Below are 18,488 nucleotides of genomic sequence, written 5' to 3' on the forward strand. Positions count from 1 at the left end.
CACTGCTGCGAAATTAAAACAACACGCAAACACTCGGCATAGGAAGCATGAGGCTAAATATAACTTTAAACACGGAGACCGAGGTAAGAATAGTTGAAGAATTTTTTATTGATGGTTTTGTGAAATGCTTCAGCTAACAGGATTCAGGCTAGCTGTGTGTCTGCTGTTTTTTTTTTTTTTAACAGAAGGTGACCTGCGTAGAAGTCGTTACCTGCGCGTTAAGTCAGCAAGCGCGCCCCCTAGCGTGTTAACGGAAGAGCGCGGCTCACACCTGGCCGCTCAGGTAAGCCACGCCTGTCGCGGTTGCTGGTACGCGCTACAGGTGACTCGACCGGGTTCAAGACAAGGCAGTTTCACGCAGGCGTTTGAGGAAGCAGGAAATCGAGCCGTGCAAGAACGAAGGAATGCGACTGAAATAAAACGTACCAGGAAGTCAAGCGAGCGAGAAGGGTCTGTCCTTTTAAAAAAAACAACACAAGAAGTATTGAACATCGATTCGTGTAGCAGTCCGGTGTTGTGAAAGCAGAACAGAGCGAATAACTCGAAAGAAGTTTCTGTTTTTAAGATAAAGACGATGGAGAGGAAAGCGGTAAGTCCTAGTTTATGAAAAGCACCATATTGCATTTTGTATGTGTGTTTGCAAGTCGAGGGCGGTAAGATACACTAAGAACGGCCTGTCAACTAGGAAATGTGATAATAACTTACAAAATGGAGGGTCTGTGCTTAAAAGATTAAACGTTTCTTCGGAATCCGGATCTCTGCTTTGTTAGACAAAACGCCGGCGTCTTTTATGCAATACAAAATACAATATGCCGCGCGTTGAGAAGAGGATTGAACTTACCGGACGGTTATGTGCAGTGTTACAGAGTTTGATAGTCGCTTGAAAGTTTTAAAAAGCAGTTTTAAGTATCAGTTTGTAAGCTGTACAAATAAGTGTCATTTTAAACAGATGAGAGGTTAATGCTAAAATTATTATTATTATTATTATTATTATTATTATTATTCATAATAATATTGTTATTAACTGAAGCATAATTCATAATCTTGATATTTTGTTTGCTATTCTTGAAAATGCGGCAGATTCAAAATTGTAAAAGTCGTGGCTAAATTCTCCCCTTACAAATTTACAGCATGTATTAATTAATATTATTCAATACTGGATGCATGCATTTCCTGTATGTATGTTGTTATTAAAATAATGAATTGTTTACAATAATACCGCGTTATTCAAACGTATCAATACAGTGAATAATAACATTAATATTGCGACAACAACGGTAAAGGGTGTTGATGGTTAATACAAAAATAAATCCGTGTTTTATATTCGTTTGGTGTTGGTTAAGTAACTCTACAACGCATTTTCTGTACATCCTATTCAGAGGTACCTGATTAATGCAGCCTAATTAATGGGTGTGTACATTATAAACACGGCCGTTTGACAAGTGGCCACCTAGTACGGGCAGTTATCCAACCAAGAGATACTTTAGTCAGTGTAAAAATAGACGTGTTATAAAGTGTATATATATAAATATATGTGTGTGTGTATTTTCGCGTCATTGAATAAGCGCATTCGTCCTTAGCGTTGCTGTTGTTTATCGCTCTCTTTGCCGCTTGTATCAAAGGTGGCTTTGTTAGTGATGATCAGGAATGACGTCATCGCCTCACCTTCTCAGCCTTTGTGTGACGCGCTTGCTAAACAATGCGCTGGCATTCAGTACCTGTCGAGCAAGACTAGGTTGGACCTGTACCGACCCAGGATTGCACATTTCTCGGTTTTGTATGGCTTTTTGGGTCAACACAGTACCCCCCACTGTCAGTCCTGAAGATCTTTTTATTTTTATTTGTTCAAACTGTTAAACTCACTTTGCTGGTGGCTGTAATTTGTATAATACAGTGTCAAACTCAATACAAAGACCAGATCTACTTTACATTACAATAGGACTGGCATTTCTATATCACCTTTCATTACAAGGATCCCAACACACCTCACACTGACACTGAGACACTGACACACACACACTGAGACACTGACACGCACACTGAAACACACACACTGAGACACTCAAACACACACACACACTGACACACACACTGAGACACTGACACACACACTGAGACACTGACATGCACACTGACACACACACTGAGACACTGACACACACACACTGAGACACGCACACACTGACACACACACACTGAGACACTCACACACACACACACACTGACACACACACTGAGACACTGACACGCACACTGACACACACACACTGACACACACACACACTGAGACACTGACACGCACACTGACACACACACACTGAGACACTGACACGCACACTGACACGCACACACACACTGACACACACACACTGACACACACACACACTGAGACACTGATGCACACTGAAACACACACACCGAGACACTGACACGCACACTGACACGCACACTGACACGCACACTGAGACACTGACACACACACTGACACACACACTGAGACACTCACACACACACACACACTGACACACACACTGAGACACTGACACACACACTGAGACTGACACACACACACTGAGACACTGACACGCACACTGACACACACACTGAGACACTCACACACACACACACACTGACACACACACTGAGACACTGACACGCACACTGACACACACACTGAGACACTGACACACACACACTGAGACACTGACACGCACACTGACACACACACACTGAGACACTGACACGCACACACACACTGACACACACACACACTGAGACACTGATGCACACTGAAACACACACACTGAGACACTGACACGCACACACACACTGAGACACTGACACGCACACTGACACGCACACACACACTGAGACACTGATGCACACTGAAACACACACACTGAGACACTGACACGCACACTGACACGCACACTGAGACACTGACACACACACTGAGACTGACACACACACACACACTGAGACACTGACACACACACACACACACTGAGACTCTGACACACACACACTGACACGCACACTGACACTGACACGCACACACAAAGACACTCGGGAGCCCTGACTCGAGTGTTTGACTCTGTCTTTGTTTGACGTGTGCTTTACTTAAGCAGAGAGGGTGTGTTGCTTCACCAGGTATTACAAAAGCGCCACACAGAAATAGCCAGCCTGTGTATCCCCCTCATACACACACACACACACACACACACACACACACACACACACAGAGCTCCCTCGCTGTAAAGCAGGTCTCGAGGGACACACAACATGAGCGTTAGAAACGGGGGAGGGGGTGGGGACGCTGCGGGACACTTGGCACACACCTCTGACTACAATACAAGATTTAAGAACTCCCTCTGTATAATACACCTATAGTGAAGCAATGTAACTTTTCCATGAAATAACCATGCATAAAGCCAAACTCGACAGCACTGCAAACCTTGTATTAAACGAAGCCCCTTTTATAGAAGTCTTTATGCAGCTTGTGTCTTTTTAGGGACTCTGATGCACTGATCCTGTCTGTCCGTCTGTCTCTCTGTCCGTCTGTCTGCCTGTCCGCCTGTGTCACTCTACACGGGGAACATGATAACTGTCAAACCTTCCCCAAACTTGTATGACTCGCTCCTTCCCTTTTTAGAAGACCAACCGTTTCTGGAAATTGTCTTTTCTGGTTTGTTTTTTTCTTGTCGTGCTGGTTTGGGGAAGTTGAGGGTTTTATGGTTTAACTCGAGAACAATAAACAGTTACTCGATAAGACTCCCGTTGCACAGCAGTGTCATCCTCTCCTGGCTTCACTATGAGTTTAACAAGTTTGTTATTACCAAGACACACTGGGGCTGATCAAGCTAGTAGTAAAACCTGGAATGGGTGACACTGCTGTGCAACAGGAGTCTTATTTCAATCCCTGTAATAATAATGTTGGTTATCACAGGGATGGAAATAAGACTCCCATTGCATAGCAGATCCATTCCTGGTTTCACTAGGAGTTTAATAATAAGACACACCTGAGCTTGTTAGCTAGACACACTGGGGCTGATCAAGCTGCTAGTAAAACCTGGAATGGGTGACACTGCTGTGCAATAGGAGTCTGATTCCCATCCCTGTACTGGTAGGAAAGCTTCAGCTAGCTGGTCTCTGTGAATCTGGGACTGGCCTGGATCTCACAAACACCCCCCTCTCTCACTGCTCCTCTTCACATGCTCTGCCTGTCTTGGTGTTGAATCTCTGGTTCAGCAGAGTGACACATGTAATATATATATATATATATATGTATGTATGTATGTATGTATGTATGTATGTATGTATGTATGTATGTATGTATGTATGTATGTATGTATGTATGTATGTATTGTTTGCATCCCTGGGAGGCAGACAAACAAGACCGTCTGTCTATCCATCTGTCTGTCCGTCCGTCTATCCATCTCTCCGTCTGACAGGCAGGCAGATGGATAGACAGACAGATGGAGAGACGGACGGACAGACAGTCAAATTATTATTATTTATTTCTTAGCAGATGCCCTTATCCAGGCTGACTTACAATTGTTACAAGATATCACATTATTTTTACATACAATTACCCATTTATACAGTTGGGTTTTTACTGGAGCAATCTAGGTAAAGTACCTTGCTCAAGGGTACAACAGCAGTGTCCCCCACCTGGGATTGAACCCACGACCCTCCGGTCAAGAGTCCAGAGCCCTAACCACTACTCCACACTGCTGCCCCTGGACAGACACAGACGGCAGGCAGACAGACAGGCGCACTGCAGTGACAGGTTTGCTCTGGTTTCTCGTCTCTCTCTCTCAGGAGGAGGGGGGGGTCCCGGCTGGGGGGGAACGGGTCCAGAACTTGAAGGACCAGGTGGAGGGCGTGAAGAACATCATGACCCAGAACGTGGACCGGATCCTGGCCCGAGGAGAGAGGCTGGACGACCTGATGGACAAGACTGAGGACCTGCAGGCCAGCGTAAGGGAGAGGGGAGGAGGGGGAGGGGGGGATACAGGTTAATGTGCATTGAGGGCATTCGCATGGCAGACAATCTTTAAGGGAGGGGAGGGTGGTGATGTCGTCAAGTCTGATCAGAAATGAAAAAAGAACTACTTTTCTGTACAAAAAAAAAGGAAGAATTGACTTGTGATGTAATTATGAAATTGAAGCAATTTTAAATTGTAATGTCACTAACCCTCTCTCCTCTCCCACTGTCTGTCTCTCTGCCTCTCCTCCCTCTACCCCTCCTCTTCCCCCCTCCGCTCTCACGCTCTCCCCGCTCCTCTCCCCCCTCCCTCTCTCCTCTCCACACTCTCTTCCCCACTCCTCTCTCTCCTGTCCACACTCTCTCACTCTCTCTCTCTCTTCTCTGCTCCTCTTCTCTCTCTCCTCTCTCCCTCTCCCCCCCTCCAGTCGGAGCACTTCAAGACCACCTCTCAGAAAGTGGCTCGGAAGTACTGGTGGAAGAACGTGAAGATGATCGCTCTGATCTGTGTCATCGTGGCCATCATTCTCCTCCTCATCATCCTGCTGGCAACCGGAGTCATCCCCACCTAGACCCCCGGACCCTCCCACCCTCCGACACGCTGTCCCGGACCCTCCCACCCTCCGACACGCTGTCCCCGACCCTCACACCCCCAAACACGCTGTCCACGACCCTCACACCCCCACACACGCTGTCCCGGACCCTCCCACCCTCCGACACGCTGTCCACGACCCTCACACCACCAAACACGCTGTCCCCGACCCTCCCGCCCCCACACACGCTGTCCCCAACCATCACCCCCCCGACACGCTGTCCCCAACCGTCACCCCCCCCCCCCCCCCCCCCGACACGCTGTCCCCGACCCTCACACCCCCAGACACGCCCTTCCTGCTCAAACCCAGGGCGTCATTCCAAAATAGAGACCCCCCCGGACCCCCAGACATACCCTGTCCTTATCCCTTGAAGACCCCGAGACCTCCCAGTTTAATCAAAGTCTATATACTGAAATTCTTGATGCATTATTACTTTTGTGTGTGTGTGTGCGCGATTTTTAAAAAATTGCACTGTGGATGCAACGAACGACTCGCTGCCCCTCTCTCTGTCCCTGTTCAAACCCAGGGCTAGGGGGAGCCCAGGCACCCCGTTACCCCCGCCCCCCCCCCCCTTCTCTCTCTCATAGTGCAGGAGAGCTCCTATAGAATCTGCTTGCCTGACTCCCCCTCTCTTTTCAATGAGCGACAGATCCCCCAAGCGCCCAAATTGAAAATAAATACACCCATAAATAAATAAATATAGAAATACCCAATTGAATAACCCCATGCGTTTTTCAAAACTATATCTCCCACTCCACACGCTTGTTCCTGGGTCTATGAAATCAAATGAACTCATCCAATATACCCAAGGCTAGCCAACTCTTATAGTGATGTAATAATGTGTAGTATTATTATTATTATTATTATTATTATTATTATTATTATTATTATTAGTTTTGACTCGGCTAAATCATGAAGGATATACTTTACACAGGGGATAGATTGAAATAGAAAAAGAACAGAAAAAAAAACCCCAGCTGTGAAACACCTGCTGTATGTAGCACACACTTTTGTGTCCTCATTGCGTGACTGATTTTGGTTGTAAACCGCATCGTGGCTTGTATTCTGTAACATATAAATGCTGCATATCCCCTGTCCGGTCCACGATGGGACAGACAGACAGACGGAGAGATCTGACAGAGTTTGATGGAAGGCTGGTGGCAGGTGCTTGGTTGGCGGGTGCTTCACAATTTTTTTTTTTTTTTTTTTTTTACAACAAACCTTTACAAAGGTGACACTGAGGGAACGTGGAGCCACTTTGTGGCTTGGAACCTGGTTTCAGGAGACTCGGTTTCAGGCCACTGCGCGGCACACCAGACAGGGAGACCTGGGGTTTGATACAGCAACCTCAAACTAGGCCTCCTGTTTCTGAAAAAGTGGCTTCATGTTCCCTCAGCTTAACCCAAACATGCAAGATGCAGCCATGCAGGCGGAACCTGTTCTTTTGGAGCCGATTCTTCTGAAAAAACAGAGTTTCAAGCCAAACTTGATTCGGAGAAATCATCGCTTCTGAGCACTCGCATCCCAGTGAAACCACCGGCCCGCCCCCAGCTCCAGACTGGTTTACAGGCAGGATGTAGAGAGTGAGCGGATCTGGGAATCGACTCCTTAACCAGGGAGCCTGAATCTGTCTAGTGCAGGGGGAGGGGGTCACCAATCCCGATCCTGGAGCGCCGATCCGCTCCAGGTTTTACAGTTAACATGAGACGCTGAACAACTTCAGCGTCTGGATGGAGGTTTAATTAAACATTCAGAACAGGGCTGGAACAAAGACCAGGAGTGCAACTGGCAGCTTTGGCCAGCCCTGGTGTAGATTGGGAATACACGTGGTAACTGAAACAGGGAGGAAAAAAAGCCTAGCTGGAGTCACCCTGTTGACGCTGTTATGGCGGGTGTGTGCTCTTTTTTCTGTGGTCTAGCCCCTATAGTTATACATATATACATTATTAAATATCTGTCTCTTTCTATAATAAAATCAACATAATAATTCGCTGTATCTGTCTTGGTAGGATCAGGGTGCATATAATGTATTCTAGAGCGATCCTGGCTGCTCTGCTGTGATGGCGGCTCACTGTCTTAGTTCTAGTTTATGTGGAGTGTTTTGTTTTGTTTTTTTGGAATTAAAAAAAACGTTCTTGTAAGGTACAATAAATACTGTTTCATTAATGTGTGTCAATTTGTATTTGTGTGTATTTTTGTCTCAGGGGCGTAGCTAGGAATGGAAATGCGGGGGGGCCCCAATATCGCGTGGACGGGCAAGTACCTAAGGTCTGACGTCACAGGACATATTTACATTAAAAACATGATTTAAATCAATTAAAACTCTGAATACATCAAATATCTCCCCGGGGTCTGAGCAGAGCAACGTGGAGAAAACTGAAAATGCATTTGTGTGTGTCTGTGTGTGTTTATTTGTATTTGTGTGTTTGTATTTGTGTGTGTCTATTTCAACACAGGAAACGTTGTCTTTGAGTCCTGCCCTAAACCCTGACCCGAATTCAACCTGGCTGTTATCGCTGTAACGTACATTATCGAGAAGTTGTTCATTCTAGTTTTCCCTAAACTTAAAATTGTGAAATATTTTAAATTTTCAGTTCCCTGTTCCCCTTTCAGAAGTGGAGAAATAATCCACCGAGTTCAGACAAAAACCACAAGTCTTCAGTATTTATTGGTTATCGTAAAAGAAAACACGACAGCTATTAATAATTCAATGTGGAAATTTGAGTATTGCAATGGAATAGAAATTCAGTGGATATATTTTGAACCAGTACTACGGTACATTAAATTCACTGAATTTAATGCAATTTAATCCGAGGAGTTCGTTCAGAATTGAACATCGATCTCGATGCGAGAGTCTTTCATTGCAATGCCTGCAACAACCAACAGGGGGAACACATTGTCTGTTTAAAAAAAAAAGTACCGTAAAAGGAACACACTGATTTTTTAAATGTATTATTAACAATACAGTCTTATTAGAAGCCAGGACAATTACTTTATGAACTTTAAAAAAATGTAATGTAAGGTAAATGTAGCGTCTTATGCAATATTGGGTTTTGGTCAAACATTCCTACAGTAAAGAGAAGAGAATTTTGCAGGGGACGCGTTTATTCACAAACAAATCCCATTCTAATACAAAGCTTCCGTTTCAACATGTTTTTACAATAATAACTTTTCAGCAGGGGTCGGCAACTTGTCCGGCAACTTCCGTTTTGTTTGTCCGTGGTTTCCTCTTTTCGATTCTTATCTCTATTCCAGGGAAAAAAAAAAATAGAGTGCTTCGCTGTGTGTGCGTGCGTGCGTGTCTATAAAGTTCTGAAAGGAGGGATAGCTGCACACATACAAGTTTAAATGGTGCATACCCTGCACCCCACGCCTGCCCCTCCCCCTCCCGCTCCCCCCCCCAAAGTTATTTTTTCCCCCATTCACACACACACACAGTCTTGGTTGGCTCAGGGTTTACATAATGTATTCAGAGTCTAACACACACACGCACGCACGCACGCACACACACACGCACACACACACACACACACAGATATTGTAGTTACTTGTAACTGGGAAAAATAAGCTCAAGCAAAACATATGAACAATACCATTGAATTACCATTGAATTAATAATGAATTTATTCAAAAGCGTAAACACAAGACAAGGAAACCGGGAGTTCGGTGGGAAAGGTTTTTACTGAGTATTATTATTATTTATTTCTTAGCAGACGCCCTTATCCAGGACGACTTACAATTGTTACAAGATATCACATTATTTTTACATACAATTACCCATTTATACAGTTGGGTTTTTACTGGAGCAATCTAGGTAAAGTACCTTGCTCAAGGGTACAGCAGCAGTGTCCACCACCTGGGATTGAACCCACGACCCTCCGGTCAAGAGTCCAGAGCCCTGACCACCACTCCACACTGCTGCCTTGTTTGTACTGCCCTGACGTTTGGTGCAAAGGAGAGAAGCGTATTTATGTATAATAATAATAATAATAATAATAATAATAATAATAATAATAATAATAATAATAATAATAATAATAATAATAATAATAATAAACAAACACAAATAAAAAGGGTGCGGTTGCGGTTGGGGTCCACGGATCGCCAGAAGTTCTCTTATAAGTTGTGTTTCACTCATTCAAAGCGGTGTCCTTGGAAAGAGTTAATTGCGCTATCAGAGCTGGGAGTGTGATTTAATTCTGTGCAGGAAAACAGGAATCCACTCCGCCCTCCGCTCTGTCTGTCTGTCTGCCTCGTCGCCTCGCCCGCTTCCTGCCTGTTGAATATACAGGGACCGAGTTTCGCTTTCCTCCATAAGGACAGCTGAGTCGAGCCAGCAAAACACCCACAGACAGCAACCAACAGGAAAACTAGACTCGGGACGGTTTAAAAACGAAGGCAGAGTGTCGGGCAGGACTGGGAAGCGGCATTGCTAAATATATACAGTCCGGCTACAGACACCCGCTTCAACAGAGAGAACAGAGACGCTCAAAACGAGAGAGAGAAAGAACGAGGGAAGGTGTGTGTGAGAGAGAGAAGGAGAGAGTCTTTAAAAAAGAGGGGTTGTGTAGGTTTAAAACGAGAGCACTCGAGGACTCACAAAAAACCGGAGAAGCATGGTGAGTATTGTGATCTTTTTATACGCGTGTATCTGTTTGTTTGATGCGATTCTTTGTTTAGGTATAAATATTATAAAGATTATCAATGACCTTGCCAGCAACAGCAAACGAATTACTTTCACTTTCGTATATATATATATATATAGTGATCCTAACTGGCTGCATCCTAGTTCATATTGTATTCTAGTAGTATTATTATTATTTGCACTGACTGTAAACTACACTGTGTTTAAATATGAAGCTTGCATTGTAACCCTGTGCTGCCCTGTAACACCTGTGAGTCACCTGGGATAAAGGTGTCTGCCAAATAAATACATGCGTAATTCATTTTTATTAAAACAATCAATCGATCGATGTTGCAATACTGTATAAAATAGAAACCAACGTGTTTATTTATGAATTTTTGGGGCAGCAGCGTGGAGTGGTGGTTAGGAATCTGGACTCTTGACCGGAGGGTCGTGGGTTCAATCCCAGGTGGAGGACACTGCTGCTGTACCCTTGAGCAAGGTACTTTACCTAGATTGCTCCAGTAAAAACCCAACTGTATAAATGGGTAATTGTATGTAAAAATAATGTGATATCTTGTAACAATTGTAAGTCGCCCTGGATAAGGGCGCCTGCTAAGAAATAAATAATAATGAAGACGCGACTGTATCAATTACATCAGCCCCCCCCCCCCCCCCCCCTTGGTCCTGGGACCCCCCGCCCCTCGCCCCTCGGACCCCGCCCCCGTGTCTGCTGAGCCCTCAGTGATCGCTCGCTTCATCAGACCTTTCAGGGTTCTGAAGTTACTTAGAAAATGTTATCGCTAACTTGAAATCTGCAAACTGTTAAGAGCTGAAAACAATTAAAAAGGTCTAATTAAGCAAACGATCCGTTCCATCGGGGCTGCACCTGATTACACGACTTGTATCAGAAATAATTACAATCTATATATCTTATAACGCACAAGCAATTAGATGTATATTATTAACGTGCACGCAAAAAAAAACCCTACAGCTAACTATAAGCTAATAAAAATATCACGCACGCACATTTATGTAGAGCTCTACTGTATATGAATATGCGCTGCGTGTGCTGTTCTTTCTACACAGCCGAAGAAGGGCTTTTGTCCGAAACTTTGTGAAGTCAAATATATATATTTAATCTGCGTGCAGTTATACCTACGATGTCAATGTCTAAACCTGAGTGAATTAAACATAATACAATCGCATTGCCAGCTTGTTAATAAGACAGATTTCACATATTGGTGACCAGTGAATCGAATTAATTATTGAGAAAACATGGTACAGACGTGGACCCGTTCTAGAACGGTTCTAATGTTCCAGAGTGACTTTAGAACGGTTACCTGAACCAATAATTCCAGAACGGGACGGGTCAGACATTCTTACCCGTCAGCAGTTATGCAATCAGAACATTATACCTTTGGCCGTGTCCTTGGCTCTGTCTGTATAAAGTTGTGACCGACACGTTTTTATCAGCTCACAGCAAACCGTTTCAACAACAAGATCGCAAATCACTGAAACCGCTGCCTTCTTTTTTAGTTTTGGATTGCGCCTTGTTGTTCTGCGATGCATGTGTTTATCCCTAAGGAAGAAAGAAGTCATTATATCTCTGTGTATAGTCTGAACCAGCGGATGGATTCTGAGCTATATTTATATTGCGCGCCACGCCCGTTTCCAGATCTTTTTGGCAGAAGCAAAGCCCTGAGAGGTTTAGTCAACATGTTCTGAAACACGCCGCAGCAGGGTGAGCTATCGGGGGATACATGCATCGGGTAACCGCGGGGAGAGCATGGGGCAAACATGCAGAAGTACAGAGAGGATTTACTGTGAAACGCTACTGAAATTCATAGCAATGTGGAGCCCTTAAGAGTTCCCAATGCAACCAGGTAGTCTGTGTTTTTAGTTTAGGATTGTCCAGTTCATTAGTTTAGTTTAGTTTAGGATTGTCCAGTTCATTAGTTTAGTTTAGGATTGTCCAGTTCATTAGTTTAGTTTAGGATTGTCCAGTTCATTAGTTTAGTTTAGGATTGTCCAGTTCATTAGTTTAGTTTAGGATTGTCCAGTTCATTAGTTTAGTGTAGGATTGTCCAGTTCATTAGTTTAGTTTAGGATTGTCCAGTTCATTAGTTTAGTTTAGGATTGTCCAGTTCATTAGTTTAGTGTAGGATTGTCCAGTTCATTAGTTTAGTTTAGGATTGTCCAGTTCATTAGTTTAGTGTAGGATTGTCCAGTTCATTAGTTTAGTTTAGGATTGTCCAGTTCATTAGTTTAGTGTAGGATTGTCCAGTTCATTAGTTTAGTGTAGGATTGTCCAGTTCATTAGTTTAGTGTAGGATTGTCCAGTTCATTAGTTTAGTGTAGGATTGTCCAGTTCATTAGTTTAGTTTAGGATTGTCCAGTTCATTAGTTTAGTTTAGGATTGTCCAGTTCATTAGTTTAGTGTAGGATTGTCCAGTTCATTAGTTTAGTTTAGGATTGTCCAGTTCATTAGTTTAGTTTAGGATTGTCCAGTTCATTAGTTTAGTTTAGGATTGTCCAGTTCATTAGTTTAGTGTAGGATTGTCCAGTTCATTAGTTTAGTTTAGGATTGTCCAGTTCATTAGTTTAGTTTAGGATTGTCCAGTTCATTAGTTTAGTTTAGGATTGTCCAGTTCATTAGTTTAGTTTAGTTTGGTTTAGTTTGGTTCAGCACTGATACAAAGAGAGACCTCCATAGTCAAGCCAATATAAAAACAATCCAATCATTCCTAACAGTTACTGTGTCACCAGGGTGCCTGTGTTTCTGTGTTCGTGTGACACAGCCAGGGGTGGATAGAGGGGTCAGAGGGCAGGGGGCAGGGTGCAGTCACTGCCCACATGTGTGGAGTCAGGAGCCAGGAAATGTGAACCGTCTCCAGGTTGGGAGGGAAGGAAAGAGCGGATGAGGAGGAGGAGGAGGGGGGACTGCCTTTCCTCTTGCAATGCGGTCTCTTTCCCGCGGCTGTGTCCTCAGCTGCTGTCCCTCTCTGAGTCGCAGGGCGAGACCAGGCTGCAGTGGTGCAAGGAGCAGGCGGACGAGGTGAAGGAGATCATGGTGGAGAATTACAACAAGGCCGTGGAGCGAGAGGGCAAACTGGGAGAGCTTGAGCTGAGATCCGATGACCTGCTGAGTAAGGTACTGCAGACACAGCGTGCACAAGTGTGGAGCAGGAGGGCAGCAGTGTGGAGTAGTGGTTAGGGCTCTGGACTCTCGACCGGAGGGTCGTGGGTTCAATCCCAGGTGGGGGGGACACTGCTGCTGTACCCTTGAGCAAGGTACTTTACCTAGATTGCTCCAGTAAAAACCCAACTGTATAAATGGGTAATTGTATGTAAAAATAATCTGATATCTTGTAACAATTGTAAGTCGCCCTGGATAAGGGTGTCTGCTAATAAATAATTTAAAAAAATAAATAAATAAAGAACCACGAGACACACAGCATGCAGAACCATGAGACACACAGCATGCAGAACCACACATACAGCATGCAGAACAACGAGACACACAGCATGCACAACCACACACACAGCGTGCAGAACCATGAGACACACAGCGTGCAGAACCAGGAGACACACAGCGTGCAGAACCAGGAGACACACAGCGTGCAGAACCACACACACAGCATGCAGAACCAGGAGACACACAGCGTGCAGGACCACGAGACACACAGCGTGCAGAACCAGGAGACACACAGCGTGCAGAACCACACACACAGCATGCAGAACCAGGAGACACACAGCGTGCAGGACCATGAGACACACAGCATGCAGAACCATGAGACACACAGCATGCAGAACCATGAGACACACAGCATGCAGAACCATGAGACACACAGCATGCAGAACCATGAGACACACAGCATGCAGAACCATGAGACACACAGCGTGCAGAACCATGAGACACACAGCGTGCAGAACCATGAGACACACAGCGTGCAGAACCATGAGACACACAGCGTGCAGAACCATGAGACACACAGCGTGCAGAACCATGAGACACACAGCATGCAGAACCATGAGACACACAGCATGCAGAACCATGAGACACACAGCATGCAGAACCATGAGACACACAGCATGCAGAACCATGAGACACACAGCGTGCAGAACCATGAGACACACAGCAGAGCTGTATTAGGAATATCAAACCATCAATAGAGCTGCAGATGGGCTAATTGCACAATGCATAAGAAGATCAAATGCTCTTAAGAGAGTTTAGGGAGAGTGTGTATTCGTCTGTACCATCTGTGAAATGTACTAATTCTTTATTCAAGAACCATGTGAAAACGATACAGACCTCTATTACAATATGATGCATCATGTAGAGAAAGCATTGCGATTCATCCATACACAGTGAATCAGTACAGCCCGAGCTGTGACTACAGTTCCCAGCATGCCTCCTGAGCTGCGGCAGTGGTGAGGGATTCTGGGAGCTGTAGTTTAACAACAATGTGGTCTTGTCACAATACAAACGATACCGACCTCTGTTACAATACGCTGCAGCATATAAAGAAAGCATCGCGATTCATCCATACACAGTGAATCAGTACAGCCCGAGCTGTGACTACAGTTCCCAGCATGCCTCCTCACCTGCGGCAGTGGTGAGGGATGCTGGGAGCTGTAGTTCTTCCCGGTTGATCACGCTTCATCGAGACGCAGTGACTCAGCACAGCCCTAGATAGAAAATGCTAAAGAAATGACGTAACTTCAAGACACGATTTTAAAGTTTCTTTTTTGACGTGATGAAAACGCATCAGGCGTGCACGGCCCTGCTCCTCGGAGAGGGGGGTGCCTGGCAACAGTGGAGCTGTGCTTGCAGGTAGCTTAAACACACAGGGTGCGTTCAGTGAATGAGTGGCTCGGAGCAAGACTTTTTCGGGTGATGAAATCTGCCCTGCAGCTCTGAGCCACTCAGGGGGAGCGGGTCTGAGACACCATGAAGCACGTTCTGTCACAGAGCTGCTCGGAGCGTCACTCAGTTACAGAGCTCTCATTACTGGAATTCCCCTCGAAGATTTGTTAATATTATTCATCATCACCAATACAATGTAGAGTGACCCCCCCCCCCCCCCCCTCCCACTCTAATAACTGATTATCTTGCCATGGGCTCTTTCAATAGTGACGGGCATTGTGAGAGGAGTGTGGGGGGGTGAGGAGGGGGGCAGCTGCAATTGCATCTGATGATCAAAGCATTGTCGTTCTGCCAAACGCTGGGCTAGCTCACAATGCCAGCGATTGTGAGCTCACAGAAGCCATCTGTCTTGTGATGCCATCGTGCCCACAGCAGAAAAACAAACAAAAAAAATATATGAAGAAAAACCTGTTTGTATCCTGGAAAGAAGGAATACATTAATCAGAGCGCAAAGAACGAGAGAGAGAAAAGAATCAGAGAGAAAGACAAGAAGAAAGAGAAACACGATAAAAAAGAAAGTAACAGAAAAGAAAGAGAAAGAAAGAAAGAAAGAAAGAAAGAAAGAAAGAAAGAAAGAAAGCAAACTAGGACAAGGTTTTACTTTCAATTCCACGGGCCTCAAGACGAATTCATTTTAACATTTAACTGATCGGATGCAGCTATTATTATTATTATTATTATTATTATTATTATTATTATTATTATTATTATTATTATTATTATTAATAATAATAATAATAATAATAATAATAATAATAATAATTAGTCATTTAGCAGATGCTTTTAGCCAAAGCGACTTAGAGACTAGTAGGGTGAACTCTGCTTCATCAACAACTGCTGCTGCTGCTGCAGAGTCACTTCCAATAGGAGCTCGTTTGCTTACGTCTCATCCGAAGGACCGGGCTGGTCTGGAAAGCCCAGGGAAGGGAAGGGGATTTCTGGAGGGTTTTTCCCTCAATCCGACTCTAGAGAGAGATAAATATTCCCACAGACATCCCCCAAACTCCCAATCCATCTCCTGTATAGGGGCAGCAGTGTGGAGTAGTGGTTAGGGCTCTGGACTCTTGACCGGAGGGTCGTGGGTTCAATCCCAGGTGGGGGACGCTGCTGCTGTACCCTTGAGCAAGGTACTTTACCTAGATTGCTCCAGTAAAAACCCAACTGTATAAATGGGTAACTGTATGTAAAAATAATATCTTGTACCAATTCCTACACTGTGCTCGTACCACGGGTCACTGCGGTAAACTGATATAACGTTGGGTCTGCTGTTACGATATTTAGTATTGTGTTTTAAAGATAGGAGGGATTTTTAAATCCATGTAAGAAGGATTAGTTACATTGCAATATTAAATGTTTGAACACAAAATCCTAAATTAAAAATACAATGATAAGGATTGATTTTTTTTTAGCTCAAAGTAATCTCTTCTTCTTTTTCTTCTCCTCGTCCTCCAGAGCAAAACTTTCACCAAGTCGACGGCGAAGGTTTCTCAGCAGACCCGCTGGGAGAATATCAAGATGAAGGTTGTGATCGGTGGGGTCGTGACCCTGCTTGCCTTGGTCATCATCGCGATCATCATCTGGTACAGCGTCCGAGATGACCCAGGGGAGCAGACGAAGGTGACCCCAAGCGTGACCCCTGGGAACTGAGAAACACGAAGAGCAGAGGGACTGCAGACCCCCCCCCCCCCCCCCGTCTCCACCTGATGCGGGTCTGGGACCCGGGTTCAGACCACGCTGGGGTCAGTCTGGTTCCTTTTCCACTGACAGACACAGATGTGGACAGACTTGCTTCCTGCCTTCTCTCAGTCCCCAGAGAAACACACAGCAGTCCGGATGGTTTTTTCCCCCACAGTACCCCTTTTCCACACCACATGGGGCATGGGGCATGGGTCATGGGTGGGGCATGGGGCATGGGTCATGGGTGGGGCATGGGGCATGGGGCATGAGGCATGGGGCATGGGGCGGGGCGGGTGGATGTGGGTGGAAAGTTAATGATTTTTGTAATCAAATCACGGTGTCTAGGGTCGAGTGTCGGGCTCGTCAGATACAGATTCCTGCTCCTTCTCTTTCTCTCTCTCTCTGAGACATTCTTTTCCTCTTTGCGTAATCAGCCCCTCGTTGCATTTCAGTCGTGTTCAGAAATATATGAAGAACGACTACAAAGAAAAACACAACTCAAGCTCTGAATGCACCATTCTCAGCTCAAACGCAAGCTCTGAATCCACCATTCTCAGCTCAAACGCAAGCTCTGAATCCACCATTCTCAGCTCAAACACAAGCTCTGAATCCACCATTCTCAGCTCAAACGCAAGCTCTGAATCCACCATTCTCAGCTCAAACACAAGCTCTGAATCCACCATTCTCAGCTCAAACACAAGCTCTGAATCCACCATTCTCAGCTCAGACTTAAGCTCTGAATCCACCATTCTCAGCTCAAACACAAGCTCTGAATCCACCATTCTCAGCTCAAACGCAAGCTCTGAATCCACCATTCTCAGCTCAGACGCAAGCTCTGAATCCACCATTCTCAGCTCAGACGCAAGCTCTGAATCCACCATTCTCAGCTCAAACACAGGGCTCTGAATCCACCATTCTCAGCTCAGACGCAAGCTCTGAATCCACCATTCTCAGCTCAGACTCAAGCTCTGAATCCACCATTCTCAGCTCAAACGCAAGCTCTGAATCCACCATTCTCAGCTCAGACGCAAGCTCTGAATCCACCATTCTCAGCTCAAACACAAGCTCTGAATCCACCATTCTCAGCTCAAACGCAAGCTCTGAATCCACCATTCTCATAGGATGCCAAAACAATGAATATTTCCTAGCAGGAAGAATAATTGCAGTCTCTTTAGTACATGGTGGTCCAGCTCCCACTTTTCTTTCCACCAAGTTTCTGAAACACATTTTGGGCATTGATTCTACTTTCAATGTCGAGGAGATTGGAGAGCTTCTCAGACAAACCAGTCACTTTCTTGTGAGATATATATATATTGATCAATAGTTATTCTGTTTTTTTTTTCCTTTTATCTCTAATGTAGTTTCTTTCTGCTTATAAAAGAAAAGAGTTTACTTCTGAAAATGTTTTCCCCTTATTCTCAGAGAGGTAAGAGATTTTAAATGACCTACTGCGATAGGTGTTTCGTCTGACCAAGGGGAAGCACTGACCTTGTGAATAAACCATCTCCTCAAAAGAGAATATTTTGAACTTTTTAAAACAAGCCTGGACATCAGCGATGGACACGACCTCCAAGGATGGTTGTTTTTATCTTTTGTGTCCAGTTGAAAAGTGATGCTATCTTAATCAGCAGAGGGTCAGATACATTTTTATATGTTACTAGTCAAGGTTCGAGTGTC

General features: G+C 44.8%; 2 protein-coding genes across 2 annotated transcripts; both read left to right on the forward strand.

Annotated features, from left to right (window-relative positions):
* The first annotated feature begins 218 nt into the window (after window positions 1-218).
* Window positions 219-6,788, forward strand: LOC131729691 (vesicle-associated membrane protein 8-like). Its single transcript, XM_059019896.1, has 3 exons — window positions 219-589; window positions 4,822-4,980; window positions 5,416-6,788. The coding sequence occupies exons 1-3, from the start codon at window positions 575-577 to the stop codon at window positions 5,557-5,559; spliced, it is 318 nt and encodes a 105-aa protein (XP_058875879.1). The 5' UTR covers window positions 219-574; the 3' UTR covers window positions 5,560-6,788.
* A 2,897-nt stretch (window positions 6,789-9,685) lies between these two features.
* LOC131729693 (vesicle-associated membrane protein 5-like) lies at window positions 9,686-17,028 on the forward strand. Its single transcript, XM_059019902.1, has 3 exons — window positions 9,686-10,199; window positions 13,221-13,358; window positions 16,587-17,028. The coding sequence occupies exons 1-3, from the start codon at window positions 10,197-10,199 to the stop codon at window positions 16,779-16,781; spliced, it is 336 nt and encodes a 111-aa protein (XP_058875885.1). The 5' UTR covers window positions 9,686-10,196; the 3' UTR covers window positions 16,782-17,028.
* Window positions 17,029-18,488: the final 1,460 nt, after the last annotated feature.

This window comes from Acipenser ruthenus, unplaced genomic scaffold (assembly GCF_902713425.1).
Source record: "Acipenser ruthenus unplaced genomic scaffold, fAciRut3.2 maternal haplotype, whole genome shotgun sequence".
NCBI classification, from domain to species: Eukaryota; Metazoa; Chordata; class Actinopteri; order Acipenseriformes; family Acipenseridae; genus Acipenser; species Acipenser ruthenus.